Source organism: Rhincodon typus, chromosome 5 (genome assembly GCF_021869965.1).
Source record: "Rhincodon typus isolate 14 chromosome 5, sRhiTyp1.1, whole genome shotgun sequence".
Lineage (NCBI taxonomy): Eukaryota > Metazoa > Chordata > Chondrichthyes > Orectolobiformes > Rhincodontidae > Rhincodon > Rhincodon typus.
Window position 1 is genome coordinate 3,811,261 of NC_063336.1, and position 21,991 is coordinate 3,833,251.

The 21,991-nt window shown below is 42.0% G+C and overlaps 2 protein-coding genes across 2 annotated transcripts in view; both read left to right on the forward strand.

Moving 5' to 3' along the window:
- Positions 1 to 21,991, forward strand: part of LOC109930964 (dynein axonemal heavy chain 8-like) — a 2,199,840-nt gene that overhangs the window by 759,362 nt on the left and 1,418,487 nt on the right. The gene's annotated exons all lie outside the window — the stretch shown is intronic.
- LOC109918465 (dynein axonemal heavy chain 8-like) overlaps positions 1 to 21,991 on the forward strand; it is an 876,900-nt gene that overhangs the window by 537,680 nt on the left and 317,229 nt on the right. The window contains exons 33-35 of the mRNA XM_048596621.1: positions 2,211 to 2,435; positions 16,481 to 16,653; positions 21,196 to 21,374. Of these exons, the coding sequence (XP_048452578.1) occupies positions 2,211 to 2,435; positions 16,481 to 16,653; positions 21,196 to 21,374 (577 nt within the window). The remainder of the gene's footprint in view (positions 1 to 2,210; positions 2,436 to 16,480; positions 16,654 to 21,195; positions 21,375 to 21,991) is intronic.

The following is a 21,991-nucleotide window of genomic DNA, read 5'->3' on the forward strand; positions in this document are numbered from 1 at the left end:
CATAGTCACCAGTAGATTCTAAATTCCAGATATTTTTTATTGAATTCAGATTCCACTATCTGCCATGGTGGGATTCAAACCTGAATCCCCAGAATATTAGCTGAGTTTCTAGATTAATAATCTAGCGATAATACTATTACCTCCCCATTGCTCCTTCCCTAGTCCACTCCAACTAATTCTGTCCTCACTCCTTTGTAATTACCCCTATTTAAGTTTAAGTTCCTCACCAGATCTGAAACGTTAACCCTGATTTTTTCTTCACAGATGCTACCAGACCTATCGAGCTTTTCCAGCAACTTCTGTTTTTGTTTCTCTGTCTCAAACTGAATGCTAAATTCTACCGTATTATGGTCACCATTTGCTCAGGATCTTTTGCTCTGATAGCATTTATTAAACATGCCTCATTACACAATACCAGATCCAAAATAGCCTGACCCCACCACATGTTGTTCTAGGAAACTTGTGAATAGACTTTATGATTTTTTCTCATGACTTTCTCTGCCGAGTGACTATTGCATTCTACATGAAGATTAATGTCATCTATGATTAATGTACTGCCTTTGTTGTGTACCCTCATTATCTCCTGATATTCTCTCTGTCCTACTGTATAATTACTTTTGGGGGTCCTACAGACTACTCCTACCTGTGTCTTATTCATTTTTAAAAATTTTTTACTTCCACCTGAATGGAACCTACATCTTTTGATCTGAAATTTCTTGTTGTTGTATTTATTCCATTCCCTACTAACAATGCTGTCCACCACCCTCTCCCTTTTTGCCCTCTCAAGAAGTCACATACCTCTGAATATTCCCAGTTTTGATCCCCTTGTAACCATTTCTCCATAATGAGTATTTAAAGATAGTTAAGATATTTAAAGACATTAATGATGATAGATGCTGCAAGAGTAAAAATAATTTTAAAAACACATTAAAAATCCACCTTACTTGAGGAAAGATGTAGTTGATTTGGAGGCAGTTCAGAGCAGGTTCACTAAATTGATTCTAGAGGTGGGGGGTTTGTCTTATGAAGAGACATTGAGCAGTTTAGGCCTAAACTCTCTGGACTTTAGAACAATGGGCAGAGATCTAGTTGAGGTACCTAAAATGCTAAAGGCATTGACAAAGTAGACGTAGAAAGGAATGTTTCCTGATGGGGGCAATCTGTAATGAGAGGTCATACTTTTACAGTAAGTGGAGTGGAATTAAAACAGTGTTGAGGAGAGACTATTTCTCTCAAAAGGTCATGAATCTATGGAATTCACTACTCCAGAGGGTGGTGGATGCTGGGACATTGAGTTAATTGAAGGAGGAGATGGATTTTTAGTAAGGAGTAGATTGAAGGGTTATGGAGAGTTGGCAGGGAAGTGGAGTTGAAGCTATGCTCAGCCATGATCATATCAAATGGCAGAGCTGGCTCAAGGTACTGAACTGCCTACTCCTCCTCGTAGCGCTTATGTTTTTACATTTTTATGAACTTTACAAAACTTTCATCACGACACTGAAAGACTGCTGAACATCTATGCACTGCTGACATCAAAAGGGGCATTGCTTTGGCACTCTGGACTTCACTGGTCCCCTTGGTGATGCTTTTTGTTCGATGACTATGTCTTGCAATTGAAACAGACAACTCTAAAGCTCCAGTGGTAAAAGGTAAGATCACAGTTTATTTCATGATTGGCAGCATATACCTTGGCCTCAATACTGATTGGAAAATGTAGGTCAGTACAATCAAGAAGTTATGATATAGATATCAGAGAGTGGTGGGATAATTAAGATAATGAGAAAAGATTGTTTTGGTTCACTATGCTGAATCAATCAGTAAATTATGAAAGTAAGTTATGATTGCTTGACAGTTTGCATAAGACAGGCCAAATTTGGCTTAACTCTAACTTCTCATATTATGAAGAGGAATTATACATTTGCTTTTTGTTTTCAAACAATTTGAATACAGTTGAACAAAAAGTAAAATTAAGCAAGTTAGAAGGGAGGGAAATATCAGGTGGAATGATTTTACAGAATCCAAGTTTCAGATCTTTAAAATTCAGGATGGATTTTGTCTCTTTCTTAATTCTTCTCTTTGGAACTATTAATAGAGCCTGAAAAGGAAAGTGTCTCTGCTTCCATTCTATCAAGTCATGTGTTCTGGTTCCAGTTATTTTTTTGGATCATTTATTGTACGAATAAGATCTGTATTTCACTTTGTACTTCCAGGTAGGAATTCTAGCAATCCAGATATTGTGGACACGGGACTCTGAAGATGCACTTAGATTGGCAAAAGACAGCAAAAAGATTATGCAGACGACTAATCAGAAATTCCTAGAGCTGCTGAACTCTCTTATTGCCCAAACAACACACGACCTGACTAAATTTCAGAGAATCCAGTTTGAAACTCTTGTTACCATTCACGTTCACCAACGGGATATATTCGATGACTTGGTATGAAAAATTCTTTTTCGTTTTAATTCACATTGTTGAATTTTGTAATGCAAATTTATACACTTGCTATTTGAAAAGAAGATGCTTCATCTGGGCGTCCTCAATGGAAGTTTGATTTAATGCTTCAATAAAGTATGAGTCCAGAGTTTCATAGCTTTGGACTCACTCCTCAGCTCAACTCAACTCCCAACACCTCCACACCAGGCCGCATTTCATCTCTCAGCCTTGACCTCGGCTCTGACTTCACCCAACACCTATTCTGATCTGATCCTGAACTTGGCTCAACCTGACTCCAACCTCAGTTCTCTTCCATTCCTTTGTTTTGCTCCTGCTGCGAGCATCTATCCACTGTGCAATTGCAACAGACTTTCACTGGATGATCAAATGATTAATGAGGGAAGAAGTTGGTTAGCTCAGTTGGCCGGACAGCTGGATTGTGCTGTAGGGTAATGCCAACAGAGTGGGTTCAATTTCTGCACTGGCTGAGGTAACAATGAAGGACTCTACTTCTCAACCTTTCCCCTCACCTGAGGCATGGTGACCCTCAGATTGAATCATCCCCAGTTGTTTCTTCCTAATGCAAGAGTAAGACTATGCTGACTTTATGTTATTGTTTCTATGTAATCTACCAGAAAAAAATAAGAATGTATTGTAAATTGTTCCTGAATAGATGAGTGAAAATAAATATGGACAGATGAGGTAGAAAAATAAAATATATAATGGGGAGCAAAGAAATAGTAGAGATATTAACTAAATACTTTGTAACAACCTTCAGAGTAAGAAACACAAAACAAATTCTAGAAGTAAGTACATGTCAGAGATGCGCCAGTGAGGGTAGAAATAGGAGGTTAGACCAGATAAATGCATGGTTGAGCAGCTGGTGTGGGGGGCAGAGATTTGGATCAGAGATTTGCGAGTGTTGCCCTGGAGGGTTTAAACTAGTTTGGCAGGTGGGGGTCGGACCCTGATTAAGAGAGAGGCCATCAAGAAGTCAGGGTAAAATACATTAGCCATTGAGAGCAGGTTTACTATTCAGGCTAGCCAGGGGCACAGTAAAGGGAGGGAAAAGACTTCTGGTTTAAAGTGCATTTATTTCAATGCACAAGGCCTGACTGATAAGGCAGATGAGCTCAGAGCATGGATTGGCTCTGGGGACTGGGATATTATAGCCACAACAGAAACATGGCTGAGAGAAGGGCAGGACTGGCAGCTCAATGTTCCAGGATACAAAAACTACAGGTGTGACAGAAGTACAAGGAAGCGAGCAGGAGGGGTTGCACTTTTGATAATGGAGGACATAACAACAGTAATAGAGAAGATATTCTTAAGGGGTCATCAAATGAAGCCATATGGTTAGAACTTAGAAACAAAGAAGGGATGGTCACCCTATTGGGACTGTATTATAGACCCCCAAATAGCCAGCAGGTACTAGACAAGCAGATGTATAGAGAGATTGCAGATACTTGTACGAATAATAAAGTAGTATTGGTTGGAGATTTTAATTTCCTATCTATTGACTGGCCACCCAGACTGTAAAAGGACCAGATGGGGTGGAATTTGTCAAATGTTACCAAGAGGGTTTCCTAAATCAATATGTAGAGGACCCTACTCGGGAGGGTGCAACACTGGACCTCCTCTTAGGAAATGAGGCCAGTTTCTGAAGAAGGATCTAGGCCCGAAACGTCAGCCTTCCTGCTCCTATGATGCTGCTTGGCCTGCTGTGTTCATCCAGCTCTACACCTTGTTATCTCTGACCAAGTGACTGACATGTAAGTCGGAGAGTACTTTGGCTCCAGTGACTATAGGTCTCTTAGTTTTAACATAGTTATGGAAAAAGATAGGACAGCTCCATAGGTTAAGGTGCAGAACTGGAGCAGGGACAATTTTGGGGCCTTTAGGCAAGATCTAGCAGCAATTAACTGGGTGAGTCTGTTTGAAGGAAAATGAACGACTGACAAATGGGAAACTTTCAAAAGTGTGATATCAGAGTACAGGGACAGCATGTTAGGGTGAAGGGAAAAGCTGGCAGGTTTAGGGATCCCTGGCCAATGAGGGATATTGAGGCTCTGGTCAGGAAAAAGAAGGCACACATTGGGTTTAAGCTATCAAGGTCAAGTGAATCCACAGATGACTATGAAAAATGTAGGAGCACTCTTAAGAGGGAAATCAGAGAGCAAAAAGAGGGAATGAGATAAGGTGAAAGATAATCTTGAGAGGTTCTATAGCTATATTAAGAGTAAAAGGGCAGCTAGGGAGACAATAGGTCCCCTCAAGATCAGCATAGCCTCTATGTGTGCTGCCACAGGAGATGGGGGAGATTTTTATTGAATATTTCTCCTCAGTGTTTACTGAATAGAAAATCATGGATGCTAAAGAGATAAGGGAAACAAGTGGGGATGTTTTGGACCGCATACATATTACCAGAGAGGAGGTGTTTGCAGCCTTAAATTGCATTAAGGTGGATAAATCCCCTGGGCCTGATCAAGTCCATCCTCGAATGTTGTGGGAGGTTAGGGAAAAAATTGCAGAGGCCCTTGCAGTGAGTTTTGCTTCAACTTTAGCCACTGGTAAAGTTCCAGAAGACTGGAGGGTGGCTAATGTTGTTCCTTTGTTTAAGAAAGGTAGCAAATACAAGCGAGGAAACTACAGGCCAGTTATTGGAGAGGATACTGAGGGATAGGATCAACCGACATTTGGATAGTCAAGGTTTGATTAGGGATAGTTAGCATGGATTTGTGTGTGGGAAGTCATGTTTAACAAATCTTTTAGGATTTTTCAAAGAGGTAACCAAGAGGATGGATGAGGGTGGGGCAGTGGATGTTGTCTATATGGACTTTAGTAAGGCTTTTGACATGGTCCCGCATGGCAGGTTAGTCATGAAGGTTAGGTCGCACGGAATCCAGGGAGATCCAGCTAATTGGATTCAAAATTGGTTCAATGGTAGGAAGCAGAGGGTGATGGTTGAAAGTTGTTTCTTAGACTGGAAGCCTGTGACTAGTGGTGTGCCACAGGAGTTGGTGCTGGGACCTTTGTTATTTATTACTTACATAAATGATCTGGATGTGAATGTACAAAGCATGATTAGTAAGTTTGTAGATGATACAAAATTAGGAGGTATCATTAGTCATGAGGAAGGTTTTCAAAAATTACAGAGGGATCTTGATCAGATGGGGAAGTGGGCTGAGGATTGGCAAATGCAGTTCAATACAGATAAGTGTGAGGTGTTGCACTTTGGAAAGTCAATCCAAGGTAGGACTTATACAGTAAATGGTAAGGTCCTGAGGAGTGTTGTGGAACAGAGGGATCTAGGCGTACAAGTACATATTTCATTGAAAGCAATGTCACAGGTGGACAAGGGTGGTGAAGAAAGCATTTAGCATGCTGGCCTTCATTGGTTGAGTCATTGAGTATAGGAGTTGGAATGTTATGTTACAGTTGTCTAAGTCGTTGCTAAGGCTGCATTTGGAGTATTGTGTACAGGTTTGGTCACCCTGTTCTTGGAAAGACATAGTTAAACTGGAAAGTGTGCAAAGAAGATTTACGATGATGTTTTCAGAACTAGTAGGCCTAAGTTATATAGGGAGAGGTTGGCCAGGATAGGGCTTTACTCCTTGGAATGTAGGAGATTGAGGGGTGACCTTATTGAGGTGTATAAAATCATGAGGGGCATAGATAGGATGAATGCATCTAATCTTTTGGGAAATTGAAAACCAGTGGGGATAGGTTTAAATTGAGAGGGGAAAGATTTAAGAAGGACCTAAGGGGTAACTTCTTGACACAGAGAGTGGTACGTAAATGGAATGGGCTACCTGAGAAAGTGGTTGAAGCAGGTACAATAACAACATTTAAAAAAATATTTGGACAAGTACATGAATGGGAAAGGTTTAGAGGGATATGGACCAAATTCAGGCAATTGGAACTAGCTGAGTGGGCACCATAGTCAGCTTCGACCAGTTTGGGCCGAAAGGCCTGTTTCCATGCTGTATTACTCTATGATTCTATGACTTTACTCAACTACTTTTTTTAAAGGTAGATGTGAGGTACAATCGGTCAAACTACTCGACGTTAAGCAAAACACAATTTACTTAAACACTATCGTATACAAACAAACGAAAGAGTAATTTAGAATAATTTAACTATTGGAAAATTTAACCAAATAATAGATACAGTATCAATTACTAATTAATTGTTCCGAAATAGTAACACCCTATAAACACATCCTTTGGCAAAAAGGTAAATTCAGATAGAGATTCTTATATGTAGTTCTCCAATCCAGGATGAAAGAACATTGAGAGATTTCAAGGAAAGTAACAGCTCAGAATCATTCACTGGAGCTTCCAAACTCTTCTGGGACCCAAACAGCTTCTGACTGACAAAGCTAAAAGAAAACTAGAAAGCCTGGTCTGTGAGAACTGGCCACTCCCCTTCACGCTGCTTCCATTGTTCCAACTTCTTAAAAAACATCTACAGACCTCCTAAGTTAAGAGATAACAAGGTGCAGGGCTGGATGAACACAGCAGACCAAGCAGCATCATAAGAGCAAAAAGGCTGACGTTTTGGGCCTAGACCCTTCATCAGAAATGGGGGAGGGGAAGGGGGTTCTGAAATAAATAGGGAGAGAGTGGGAGGTGGATAGAAGATGGATAGAGGAGAGGATAGGTGGAGAGGAAACAAACAGGTCGAAGAGGCGGGGATGGGGCCAGTAAAGGTGAGTGTAGGTGGGGAGGTAGGGAGGAGATAGGTCAGTCCAGGGAGGACGGACAGGTCAAGGGGGCGGGATGAGGTTAGCAGGTAGGAGATGGGGGTGCGGCTTGAGGTGGGAGGAGGGGATAGGTGGGAGGAAGAACAGGTTAGGGAGGCAGGGACGAGCTGGACTGGTTTTGGGATGCGGTCGGGGGAGGGGAGATTTTGAAGCTTGTGAAATCCACATTGATACCATTGGGCTGCAGAGTTCCCAAGCGGAATATGGGTTGCTGTTCCTGCAACCTTCGGGTGGCATCGTTGTGGCACTGCAGGAGGCCCAGGATGGACATGTCGTCTGAGGAGTGGGAGGGGGAGTTAAAATGGTTCGCGACTGGGAGGTGCAGTTGTTTATTGCGAACCGAGCGTAGGTGTTCTGCAAAGCGGTCCCCAAGCCTCCGCTTGGTTTCCCTGATGTAGAGGAGGCCACAATGGGTACAGCGGATGCAGTATACCACATTAGCAGATATGCATGTGAACATCTGCTTGATGTGGAAAGTCTTCTTGGGGCCTGGGATGGGAGTGAGGGAGGAGGTATGGGGGCAGGTGTAGCACTTCCTGCGGTTGCAGGGAAAAGTGCCAGGTGTGGTGGAGCTGGAGGTGAGTGTGGAGCAGACAAGGGAATCACGGAGAGAGTGGTCCCTCCAGAAAGCAGATAAGGGTGGGGAGGGAAACATGTCTTTGGTGGTGGGGACGGATTGCAGATGGCAGAAGTGTCGGAGGATGATGCGTTGGATCCGGATGTTGGTGGGGTGGTACGTGAGGACGAGGGGGATTCTTTTTTGGTTGTTATTGCAGGGATGGGGTGTGAGGGATGAGTTGCGGGAAATGCGGGAGACACGGTGGAGGGCATTCTCGACCACTGAGGGGGGGAAGTTGCGGTCCTTGAAAAACGAGGACATCAGATGTACGGGAGTGGAATGCCTCATCCTGGGAGCAGATGCGGCGGAGGTGAAGGAATTGGGAGTAGGGGATGGCATTTTTGCAGGAAGGTGGGTGGGAGGAGGTGTATTCTAGGTAGCTGTGGGAGTCGGTGGGCTTGCAATGGATATCGGTTTCTAGTTGGTTGCCCGAGATGGAGACATAGAGGTCCAGGAAGGAGAGAGAGGTCTTAGAGATGGTCCAGGTGAACTTAAGGTTGGGGTGGAAGGTGTTGGTGAAGTGGATGAACTGTTTGAGCTCCTCGTGGGAGCACGAGGTGGCGCCGATACAGTCATCAATGTAAAGGAGGAAGAGGTGGGGTTTAGGGCCAGTGTAGGTACGGAAGAGGGATTGTTCCACGCAACCTACAAAGAGGCAGGCATAGCTATTTACTTAGCCATCTCTAATAACCAGTTCAAAACCTCCACCTTTACAACCTCTCTTCAAAAAAACCCAGGACAAAATAACCTTTTTAAAGTGACAGCATCGTCGCACTTTCCTGAATAATCGTAAAATCTGATTTGGAAAGCAGGGATCTTTCATAGTTCTATCTGTGACTGTGGATCTGAGCCTCCAGTGCCAATTCTCAGAATCCACAAGTTGTGTGTTCACACCATGATTTGATTCTTATTCCACTATCAGTACAGCTGGAACAAACATTACTTTCATCACTTTCTTTTTATTTTCCATAAATCAGAATAACTAGCTATATCGTAATATCTGAAAGTAGACATGAGAAATTGGCCATTATTGTCGGTGCATGTTTAGAAGAGTACAAGAGGATAGGTTTGAAGAAATGTAGTAAGCTTTTTACTTATGCAAAATTGACCCCATTCTTGCTGGATGGCCATAAACTGGTCCTTACAATGATGTGAAAGAGCAGGAGGGACAGAGGGGAGTGGACTGATTGGTTTCTATTTCTCCTCCTCACCCCGAGACAAAGATCAAATCTAGTCTAGGTGGGTCACTACACTAATCTGAATTTTGTATCCTCGCCTAAGAGGAAATACAATGAGAACCATGCCTCTGCAGGGCCATCATTGAGCAAGCAGTTGGTGCTCACTTCTTACCATTAGATGTAGTGAAGTCTGCTTGCAGACAATGCTGCCTCTTTGCCTGGGATATCTTTGGTGGTTGTCCGTTCATCACCTGATGCAGTGAAGGCCCTGGAATTGTGGGAATGCCCAGCAGCCACTGTTGCTGTAGTACTTGGAGGCATACTCAGGGTCACATGGAGCAGACTTGTACATGTCCACCAAACTGTGTACACCTGTGCACCCTTTAAGGCCTTCTCTTTCTCAGAGTTTGTTAATTGTACCTCAAGGGCAGTAGCTGCAGCTGCTGATTTTTGTCCTGTGGGCATAAAGAAACTTGGAGAATAACGGGCATGATTGTCATCATTTACGAAGCATCTCTCAGATGTTGGAGGTCGGTCACCTCAGCTCCAAGCCATCTCTGCAGGAGTTCCACAGGGTAGGTGTTTTATAATCAACCTGTTCAGAGATGTTATTACACAACTCTGGAGCAGGTGGGACTTGAAACCAGGCCTCCCTGGCCATGCACTTAGATCTTGTGTGGACCAGCTGGAGGAGGTATTCACTGACATCTTCAACCTCTCCCTCCTACAAGCCAAAGTCCCCACCTGCTTGAAGAAGACCACCATCATCCCAGTGTCTAAGGAAGCACATGCAACGTGCCTTAAAGACCACCTCCCAATGGCTCGGACGTCCATAATCATGAAGTGCTTCAAAAGACTGGTCATGGCCCACATCAACTCTATGCTCTCAACTTCCCCTGCAATTTGCCTACTGACCTAACAGGTCTGCAGTGGATACCATTTCCCTAGCCCTGCACTCATCTCTGGAACATCTGGACAATAAGGACGCCTACATCAGACTCCTGCTCATTGACTTACAGTTCCACCTTCAACATCATTATCCCCTCCAGACTGATCTCAAAACTCCGAGACCTAGGTCTTGTCTCCACCCTCTGTAACGGGATCCTCAGCTTTCTGACACATGGACCTCAAACAGTGAAGTAGACAACTGCACCTCCTCCACTATAATACTCAACACTGGAGCCTTCCCGAGGCTGTGTTCTTAGCACCCTACTGTACTCCCTGTACACATATGACTGTGTAGGCAAGTTCTCAATGAACGCCATCTACACGTTTGCTGACAACACGTGATAGGATGGGTATCAAACAACAATGAGTCAGTTATACAGAAAGGAGATAGAGGGGTTGGTGATGTGGTGCAATGATAAAAACCTCTCTCTCAATGTGGGCAAACAAAAAAAAACTGATCATTGACTTCAGAAAGAAAAGTGCAAAACATTTCCCTATCTACATCAATAGAATGGAGGTTGAGAGGGTTGACAGCATTAAGTTCCTAGGAGTGACAATAACCGATAACCTGTCCTGGACCTCCCATGTAGGTCAAGAAGGCGCAACAACGCCTCTTCTTCATCAGGTGGCTTAGGAAATATGGCATGTCCATTCGGACCCTCACGAACGTTTGTCGATGCACCATAGAAAGCACATTATGCCTGGTATGGCAACTGGTCTGCCCAGGACCGTAAGAAACTACAGAAGGTTGTGTGTATAGTCTGGACCATCAAAGAAGCCAACCTTCCATCTATGGACTCCAATTACACCACTTGTTACCATGGAAGAGCTCCCAACATCAAAGATCCTTCCCACTCCAGGGCTGCTCTCCGACAACCTCTTCCATCAGGCAGAAGGTACAGGCACTTGAACACATGCACCAACATGTCCAAGAACAGTTTCTTCCCTGACATTATTAGACGATGAATAGATTCTCTAACTTCAAATAATGTTGATCTTGAAAATGTTGATCTTGCTTCATGCATGTTCTATGCAGTGTAACCTGTATGCCTCACTCTGTCCAAGTTTTTTCACCCTATGATCTATATGTTCTTGCTTACTATGATCTGCCTGTACTACTCACAAATAAAAGCTTTTCATTGTATTTAGGGGGTACACATGACAATAAATCAAATCAAATCTAACCCTGGCTCAGAGGTTGGGATACTATGACTGTGCCACAGGAGCCCTATTTCCTCAGGCCAATCATCTTCAGCTACTTCATCAATGACCTCCCCTCCATCAGAAGTGGAGATATTCACTGATGATTGCACAACATCCAGCACTATTCACAAATCCTCAGATACTGAAGCAGTCCTTGTCTAAATGTAGCAAGACATGGACAATATCCAGGCCTGGGCTGAAAAGAGGCAAGTAACATTCATGCCACTTAAATACCAAGCAATGATCATCTCCAATGAAAGACAATATAACCATCACTCCTTGATATTCGATCCCCGACTATCCTGGGAGTTAACATCGAACGTAAACTCAACTAGACTTGCCATAGAAGTGGCTACAAAAGCAGATCAGAGGCTAGAAATACTGTAGCAACCAGCTCACCTCCTGACTCCACCAAAGCCTGTTCACATGGCCACACCACCCAGGACAAAGCAGCCTGCTTCATTTGTACCACATCCACCAACATCCAGTCACTCCACCACCAATGCTCAGTAATAGTAGTGTGTAACATTTGCAAGACGCATTGCACAAATTTGCCAAAGATTCTTGCAAAACCATAGCCATCACTGTCTAGAAGGGCAGCAGATAGACAGGAGCACCACCACTACATTTTCCCCTCCAAGCTACTCGCCACCTTGACATGATAACATATCACCATTCCTTCACTGTTTCTGGGTCAAAATCCTGGAATTCCCTCTCGAACAGCATTGTGGGTCTTCCTACAGCACCTGGACTGCAACAGTTTAAGAAGAAATAGTAAGGACTGCCGATTCTGGAATCTCAGATAACACAGTGTGGAGCTGAAGGAACACAGCAGGCCAGGCAGCATCAGAGGAGCAGTAAAGCTGACGTTTCGGGTCGGGACCCTTCTACAGAAATGGGGAGGGAAAGGGAGAAGTTTAATAAGGCAGCTCACCACCACCTTCTCAAGGGAAACCAGGGATGAGCAATAAATGCTGGCTCAGCCAGCGATGCCCATGTCCCGCGAGTGAATAAAAAAGACACAGTAGGAGATGGTCACCGTGGTTTAAACATTAGTCCTTTCTGCACTGAGATACACATTGCTCTGAGAATTCTTTTGACCTCCAAAGTCAGGAGTCATCAATGCTCCCTCTTTGCCAAATTCCACAGCATCCAACACTGCCCACAATAACACGGTTGTAGGTGATAGCTAGGAGCCATTAGAATGCCACCACCCAATATGCAACTTTTTTGTTCATGGGATGTGGGCATCGTTGGCCATGCCAGCATTATTGCTCAACGATGTTTGCTTGAGAGAAGCTGTGACTTGCTTTCTTGAACCTCTGCAGTCCACTTCTGTAGAGACAGACCCATGTCGCAGTTGGGAACAGAGTTCCAGGATTCTGATCCAGCAACACAGAAGGAACAGTGACAAAGTCCCAAGTGAAGACTGTGAATGTCTTGGAAGGGAACTTACAGGTCATCTTACTGCTGGTGTCTTCCATTGCGAAACTAATACAAAGTACCTATTTACTTCTTCTGCCATTTCTTTGTTCTCTCTACAACTTCTCCAGCTTCATTCTCCAGCTCCACAGTGATGGCAGCAAAGTAGGCTCCTAAGCTGAAGCATATCAACTCCGTCTGTTTCTTTTCTTCTTCTTCCTCTTATTGTGATTTCTTTGTCCCTCTATCTTTTTTTTCTGTCTATTTACCTCTATTCATTGCACGGCATAGATGGTGGAGAGTTGAGCCAGCGCAGAATCGATGGACTCCTGGCCTCGAGGAAGCCCAGCACGGACTCTTGGCCTCGAGGAAGCCCAGCACAGACTCCTGGCCTCGAGGAAGCCCAGCACGGACTCCTGGCCTTGAGGAAGCCCAGCATGGACTCCTGGCCTTGAGGAAGCCCAGCATGGACTTCTGGCCTCGAGGAAGCCCAGCATGGACTTCTGGCCTTGAGGAAGCCCAGCACAGACTCTCGGGCTCAAGGAAGCCCAGCATGGACTCCCGGCCTCAAGGTGAAGCCCAACATGGACTTCCTGCTTTTGAAAGTCTGTAATGCTGAACTTTTATCTTTATTTCTTTATTTTTCTAACTTATACCTCAGACTTTGTACTTAGATATCTCTTTGTACCTAAGATGGTGTTGGATATGGCAACTTTGGACACTTTTCACTGTAATCATGTATCCCTGTGACTGAGAACATGTGACAATAAACCTAATTCTAACTTGATTTTTAGACAGGAGAGTCTAGCACCGAAGGACACAGCCTCAGAGTGAAGGGACAACTGTTTAGAACTGAGATAACGAGGAATTTCTTCAGATGGAGGATTGTTAATCTGTGGAATTCATTGCTGGAAAAGGCTGTGGAGGCCGAGCCATTGAGTGTATTTAAGACAGAGATAGATAGGTTCTTGATTAGTATGAGGATCAAGAGTTGCAGGGAGAAGGCAGGAGATAGGGTTGAGAAATATATCAGCCACGATCATATGGTGGACTGACTCAATCAATCAAATGGCCCAATTTTGCTCCTGTGATCCTATGGTCCTACCTTCTGGCATATTTGGCAAGTTTTCCAAAATTGTATCATATCTAAATGAAGACCAGTCCGACAAGAATGTCAATTTCTTCTGTTCTTCTGACATGTCCCACCATCAGAATTTCTTGAGCAATCCTTAATATTTTATGATGATATTTTGACAGTATCTCAATATGATGAACCACCATTCACTCTTCATCTGAAAGTCTGGGACTCTCCACTTCCTCATCAGAATCTCATCTTTAACAAAATGACACTCTGGAAGTTCCTCTGTTTCCTTGAATTGACTTGGCCTTTCTGTGATTATTGGAGAAGCTTACCTGCCAAATCATCCTCTTGAAGCAAGTCAATTTGTCCATAGGTAAAATGTGGACAACACAGAGTTACCATTCCAGACGTAGGCAACACTCCAGGTGCATCTGATAGAAAGGTAGAGCTTTCCACTCCCTGCTAACGCTGGGCTAATCAGCAACAGCCACATCCTCTTGATGAACAAAAGAAAATTCCTGAAACTTTGGTATTTATGTCACCTTCTAACGGAAAAGTCATGCCTTTCCCCACAAAAAAGTTTGAGTGGCTCCTGTCTGAGTATGACTATACGTTTACTTGCCTCATTTCAGGAACAAGGACTTACTTTTCCTTTTGACAAGAATTTGATGGGATTTTTTACTTTCGCTTCTCTAACTTTGCACTCACAGCAGTGATTATAATTGGTCTCCCAGCTGCAGTAGTTGTCCCAGAGCTACAACCTGCTCTGTTATGTTCTCAGTCAGGGCTCCTTGCGCTGTCCTGATCTTGTACACCCTGATATTCTGCAACTTACAGCAATCAGCATGAACATGTTCCACCTTGTGATATTGGAGACACTTATGCCTTCAAACATCACTCCCACACATGGCATCTTCCTTTCTATATACAGCAGGAAACTGTGGAACACTTGCCTTCCTTTACCCTTCCACCTTCTATCCATCTTCGGTTTGGGACAATGCCAGAAATAGATTTATATTTGTGGACCAGCTATCTCAATTGCCTGTCTTGCTGTTGCAATCTTCTGGTTTTCTATGTGAAATTGTACTCATGGAAGGAATAAATTTTCAAATTCTTTCAAGATAATAATTTCCCGAAAGGTCTTATATGTAGTATTTATCTTTTAATGTCTGCATTCAATGCTGAAATTTACCCTTGCTTTACCCTCTCAAATTCTATATAAGTCTACCTTGGCAGCTTCTGGATGTTCTGGATATTCCAAAATGTCCACCTGCAATCTTCAAGTAGCAATGTATGCACCAAAATAGCCTTTTGGCATTTCATAATCTGCAAGCCTCCTCAGAAAGAAAAGCATAAACCTCATAAACTCCGCCAATCAACATGTTTTGAATGAGCAATTTCGAGTTTTCTTTGGTTTGCTTCATCTGCAAGGTACCTTTGAAAAAATTGAAAAAATGCCTTTGCATCCATTTCATCAAATTTGGGGAGGACTTGCACAAATTTAAGCAGGTCCCCAGGGGGTCTTGGATTTGATTCAGATCTTTCCTCATACAACTTGATTCCTTGTAAAAGATCACTTACTGATAGCTTCTGTGCGACCGAACCTATGTCCATAGATTAACAATCCAGTAATTTAGATAAATGCTTCAAAGTTCTAATTTCTCCAGAGCTATTAGAGAATTTAAATTCAGTTAATGAAAGCAAGCTGAAATGCAATACCCATTGTCTGCAATGATAGCCACTAAATTACAACTTTATCCTTAAAATCCATTCGCCTCTTTCATAGTCATTAAGGAAGAAGGTCTGCTGTTCTGACCTGATTTGGTTATTTGTGATCCCGTACCAGGACCAATATAATGGCCCAGAAAACCACCTTGTTATATTCAAGATGACAGTTGCCAATACCTCCTCAAGAATGGCTTTGGATTGTCAATAAATTGGCCATGCCAATGATGTTCAAATCCACAAATGAGAAAAAAAAACTCACTTAAGTTCCTTCATTGCATTGTTGCCACATTCATTAAAATTCCAATTTTCTTTTTTGCTGGCAAAAGAATGATGTTAAAAAGGATGATAGTAGATATTGCATTATTGTTAACATTAAACTTCGTAGAAGCCTATTCTCAAATGGTAAATTAGGCTCTCTACAAGTAGCAATTCTGAACTTGTAAATTATGTTTACCTTGAATCATGTATAAATTATGTTTTATTTTAAAGAAATGCATTATTTTCTGTTTTTGTTACGACCAGATCCCAGGTGATGGTCCCTAATTCTTTACAGTTCCAAGCCGGATACCCTAAACTGTTAAACTCCTGCATGAGGAGAGATGCACAGATTCCCCTTCTTTATTCACCCGTGACCCTGCTCGATTGCAATAAGGTTAATTTAACAAGGATTTCTTTCCCTGTGAATACCTTTTGCCCAGACTCAAGTGAATTTATGTTTTCTTGGATTAATAGAGTGTGTAAAAATACAAAATACAAAATGTGCCTGGAGTTTGGGACACAATCTGCAGTGAGTGGCTTACCTTTGAGCAGGGGATCATTAACCCCTCATTATCTTTTATTAAGTTTTTTTGAAATTTCCCTGATAACTTACATGTGTGACATTTCATTGAATTCACACACGACTTTGCCAGACGGAGAATTTAAATCCTCAGGTTATCCTGTAGCAGTCCTCCTTTAAAAGCAACACATTTTGGAATTAAAAGTAAAAAAAAATTGTCAATAAATACTTTGGGGTTCTGACCCATCGTCATGACATTATTTATATTTCCTGATGTACACATATACCTGCAAATACAACACTTTCTGTTCTGTTTTCCTTCACAGGTAAAAATGCATATCAGAACAGTAAGTGACTTTGAATGGTTGAAACAAAGTCGATTTTATTTCAACGATGACATACAAGAAATAAAAGTGAGGATCACTGATGTGGAATTTATCTATCAGAATGAATTTCTGGGCTGCACTGATCGACTTGTAATCACACCTTTAACAGACAGGTGATCTTTGGACATTTTAGAAACATTTTTCCTGTAATAATTAGCTTAAAAAGTTATAGCAATTTATAGACTTGATTTTCCTCTTGTTACTTAGCCCAAAGCCTTAACCCCCAGATTTCAACCCATTTAATTTAAGCTGCCTGACCAATACCACTGACCTGACCATGGACCTGAATTGCGTTGTTTCTCCAAACCAAGTTCTGAGCCACTTACATGAAGGCCTTTGCAGTGCTACAATGTTTGCAGAAGGCTGACCTTTCTCCAGTACACCATTGTACCTTGCCAGTTCTATCGAGTATAACCTTGCAGCTTAATGTCTGCAAACCTTTTTCCCTCATTATTTTGGTGGAGGATATTTACCAAATTCATGGGCTAATTCTTGGTGGGATGTCATTTTGCAAAATTCAACAGGTGTGTGAATAACTAATTAAGTAATAAACCAAAAACAACAACAATCTCTCTGTTTCTCTCTGCTTTGTTTACTTAAAGTCAACCTCTTTTTTAAGATTAATAAAGCCTCAAAATAAAAGAAAGAACTGCAGATGTTTGAAATCTGAAAGAAACACAGAAATTGCTAGAGAAACTCAACAGGTTTGGCAGCATCAGTGGAGTGAAAGCAGGGAAATGTAGGTAATACTGTTCTGAAGAAGGGTCATTGGGCCCAAAATGGAATCCTGCTTTCTCTACACAGATGTGCCAGACCTGCTCAGTTTCTCCAGCAATTTCTGTTTTTGTTATGAAAGCTTTCATAGGGACTGCTTTCAACCACCCTTACATGCAAGAACTGTAACAGTTCATGTGATGTTCAGTCCGCATCCCAAGGACACATTACAAAAAAGAATGTACTGACTTTGATATTTAACTGAGTACGCTTCAATTTTCATTTGAAGTACCATATTGTATCCAAATATTCTAGCCATCACATTAGCATCCCTCCCTATCAGAGCAAAACTATTTCCATGATTTTTTTGCATTGCACGGATGAATACTGACAACTGTTATCGTAATAAATTATGTAAGTAAACTTAAGAACAATACAACACAGGAACAGGTCCTTCGGCCCACCAAGACTGCGCTGGCAGATAAAGCTTTTCTAAACAAAAGCCTTTTGCCTCTGTGCTGTCCATCTCCTTCTATTCTCTGCCTGTCCATATATCTGTCAAGATGCCTCTTAACTGTTGCTATTGCATCTGCCTTCACCACCTCCTCTGGCAGCTCATCGCAGCATATACCACCCTCTGGGGACAAAACACCTGCCTCTCAAACCTCCTTTAAACTTATCCCCTTTTACCTGAAACCTGGTTTGGAGGGTGTTAGCTATTAAGAGAGATTGGACAAACCTGATTTGTTCTCACTTGAATGTCAAAGAATAAGAGGCGACCTGATAGAGGTTTACAAATTATGAGAGGCATGGATAGAATGGATAGTCAAAATCTTTTTCCCCTGGGTAGAAATATCAATTACTGGTGGACATAGCTTTCAGGAAAAAGGAGCAAGTTTAAAGTAAATATGAGAGGTAGGCTTGTAACACAGCGAATGGTATGTGCCTGGAATGCACTGCCAGAGCAGATAGTGAAGCCAGATACAATAGTAATGTTTAAGAGACATCTTGACAGATATGTGAATAGGCAGGGAATAGAGACATATGGACAGCGTAGAGGCAAAAGGTTTTTAGTTTAGAAAGGCATCATGTACCAGTGCAGTTTTGGTAGGCCAAAAGGCCTATTCCTGTGCTGTACTGTTTTGTTGTTCTTTGTTTTAAAGTAATAATAGTAATTTAATAGGTGCAGAAACAGGCCATTTGGCCCAAAAAGTCCACACACTGACTCTCTGAAGAACATCCCAACCAAACCCATGCCCTATGCCTGTAACTCTGCATTTCACATGGCTAATCCATTTAACCTGCGCATCTTTGGACTGTGGGAGGAAACCAGAGCACCTGGAGAAAACACATGCAGACACGGGGAGAATGTGCAGACTCCACACAGACAGTTGCCTGAGGCTGGAATTGTACCTATGTCCTGGTGCTGTGAGGCAGCAGTGCTAACCACTGAGCCACCATGACTCCCCCACCTCTGTTATTAAGGCTGCAGTCCAAGTACGTGAATGCATAACATATATAATAAGATTGTGGAGTTACAGGCACAGATTGCCTTGTATGATTATAATGTTGTATTGATAATAGAGACCTGGTTTAAGGAAGGGCAGATTTCTGATTATAAGATGTTCGGAAAAGATAGGAAAGGAAAGAAAATGTTAGTGGAATGGAGATTTTGTTTAAGGAAAGCATTGCAGACTGGAGAAGAAGAATATTTCAGAGAATTCAAGGACAGAATCAATTTGGCTTTAACAAAGAAATAAGAAGGGCACAACTACTTTGCTTTATGTTATATATAAATACCATGGAGTAGTTATAATGGTGACTTTAGTAATAACCTGTATATCACCTGGTATAATGGTAGTGTAAAGAGTAGTGAGAGCTAGGATTGTGTTCAGGAGAATTTCCTACATCGATATGTGTCCAACCCAACAAGAAAGGTTGCACTTGGTTGTTGTGAATGAAGTGGGCTAAGTAGATCAAATGATATTGGGGTAACATTTAGGAGACAGTGATAATTATATCATAAGGTTTCAAATGATGGCATAAAATAACATTAGTCAATCCAGAAAAAGAACAACCAATTGGCAGAGAGCCAATTTTATTGAGGCAAGAACTGAAAAATGCTGAATAAATTGGAACCAAAGGTTGGCGTGAAGAAACAATAGCTAAACAATGTGCTACCTTCAAAAGAGGGGATGTTTGGACACAGTCAAGGTACATTCCTTCAAAAGGGCAAGATGGTACAAGCAAATCCAGACCTCTCTGGATAACAAATGCATAGAAATTAAATTAAAGAAGAAAAAGTGCAGATATCAAGTAGTAAATACAATTGAGAACCAAACTGAATATGGAAGGCTTAGATGAGAAACGAAGCAGGATTATCAGAAAAAAAACTGACTGTTAGTATAACTGTAAGAACATGAATGGTAAAAGGGTGGTAAAAGAAGGATTAAGATTGATTATGGATGAAAAAGGAGATTTACAAATCAAAGCAAGAGGTATGGCTGAGGTATTAAATGAATATTCTGCATCTATCTTTACATGTGATGCAAATGCTGCCCAAACCATGGTGACAAAAGACAAAACTCAGTCACCAGAAGCGGTTAAAATTGGCAAGGGGTAAATATTAGATATTTTATCAGTACTTAAATATAATAAAATGCTGGGACCAGCTGAAATGCATCCAACAATGTTGAAGGAAGTGAAATTGAAAATTACAGGGGCACTGGCCATAAAGTGTCAATCTTCCCTAGATTTGGAGGTGGTGCCAGAGGATTCCAAACATTTCCTTTATTCTAAACAGGATGTAAAGGTAGGCCTAGCAATTTCATACCAGTTCATCACCTTTGGTAATACAAACAGTAAATGCTGGAAAATTCAACGGGTTTGACAATATCTGTGGAGAGAGAAACAGTCAATATTTTAAGTCCAACATGATACTTCAGATTCTTATACCCAATGAACAAAAAGTAAAAACAATCTGTCAAAGACAGTGTTTTGCGTATCGCCTTTTTCTTTTCAATATTGTTTCTGGGTATTCTTTCACATTGTAGTTTGTTTGTTGTTTCCAGAGCTTTGGCTCCAGAGGAGATGCTGAGATCTGTAATCCTCACTTTTTACAATGCGTTTTCCCTCTGGTTAAGAAACTGTCCACATCTCATTAGCCTCACTGGCTTGGATTTCTGGGCCTTTGAAAGTCGATTTTATCTTAGTTCCTAATTCTCATTTCTCTGCTGTTGTAGTATTTTTGTAATTGTGATTCTTTTTGGCTCATGAAGAAAACAGTACTGCTTCTGATGACTGCAGTTACATTGTTTCCCTGCTTGGTGATGGCAATGTTTGGTTTGGAATGAAATAGTGCCTCCATCTTATTCAGACTCACCCAGGTCAGCAATATCTCATCACCTGACATTACATCAGACTGTCCAGCTTCCATTCTGTGGTCTGCTTCAAGCTTTGCAGTACCCTTCCTGTCAGCTACATTATTTGCTGATCAACACTGATGTGCTTCTGCCCTGGCATCTTAGGATATACTTAGCATCCAAATAAGAACTCAACTGGGTTCTTTCCCATTGTAGTTTGTGAATTTACTCTTACATAGGAAGACACATGTGCAGAATGTGATGGACCCCTTTCACTATCCTGTTTGCATGGTCCCCTAAAATTGTGCCTCAAAAATCTAGCTGTAACTGCTATAGATTAGCTGGTTCAATTTTATCCTGCTCATTCCTTCTTCAGCAAAGGTGTTGTTTGGACTATATTTCAATTTCTCTGCTTAGAGATTTAAAGTAGATTTAATAATTATGACACAAATTCCTGCAATCTAAACTATGAATTCCTTTGACAGCCTTTAGCTTAATTTGTCCTTTGTTAAAAAATAGACATTGCTTTCAGGAATTACGTTGATAATGGTAAATCGCTGTGTTTTGTTCTAATTGTAGGTGCTATATCACTCTAGCTCAAGCTTTGTGGATGAATATGGGGGCGGCTCCAGCTGGACCTGCTGGTACAGGCAAAACAGAGACTGTGAAGGACATGGGCAAAGCTCTTGGAAAATACGTAGTTGTGTTTAATTGCTCTGACCAAATGGATTTCAGAGGATTAGGAAGAATCTACAAAGGTAATTGTATATTAAAGTGCAAAAGAACTTCACCATATTTAAAGTGAAGGCAGCAGCCCATGTAATCATCACAGGATAAGAACATTATGAGTAGGAGTAGGAATAGGCTGTATGGAGTCTTAAACCTACTCCACAGTTCATGTAAATTGTGGCTCATCCTCAACTCCTTTCCCACCAACGGGTCCTGTAGTGATTGGAACCAGCTGGATCTTGTTGACTATGAGATCCTTGATTGGGGCTGTTATCCTGGACCAATCAGGAAAGCCCTGGCTGACCAATATAACCAGGAGAGAGCTGTGGAGGGGGTTGTTATGGTTGACTGCCTGTCCCTTTTCTGTGGCTATGTCAGTGCCCAGGTGTCCCTGGAGAAGGAGCAGGTGGTGTGCACCACCACTCTCGATGCCTTTCGGGAGAGGTGGACACTGCGAGGTTTATTTCCTCCACAAACTCTATTTGGATTTGATCCCTACCCTCTCCCTTACTTTTCCTTTCATGTAGGCGGTGCCCCTCGGGGATCTGCTTGATAATTATTCTTTGGTCACATGGGTGTTTTTCCTGGTGACGGCATGTTAATAAAGTTATTTGTGCACCTGGTGTTTTTGACTGTGTCTCACACC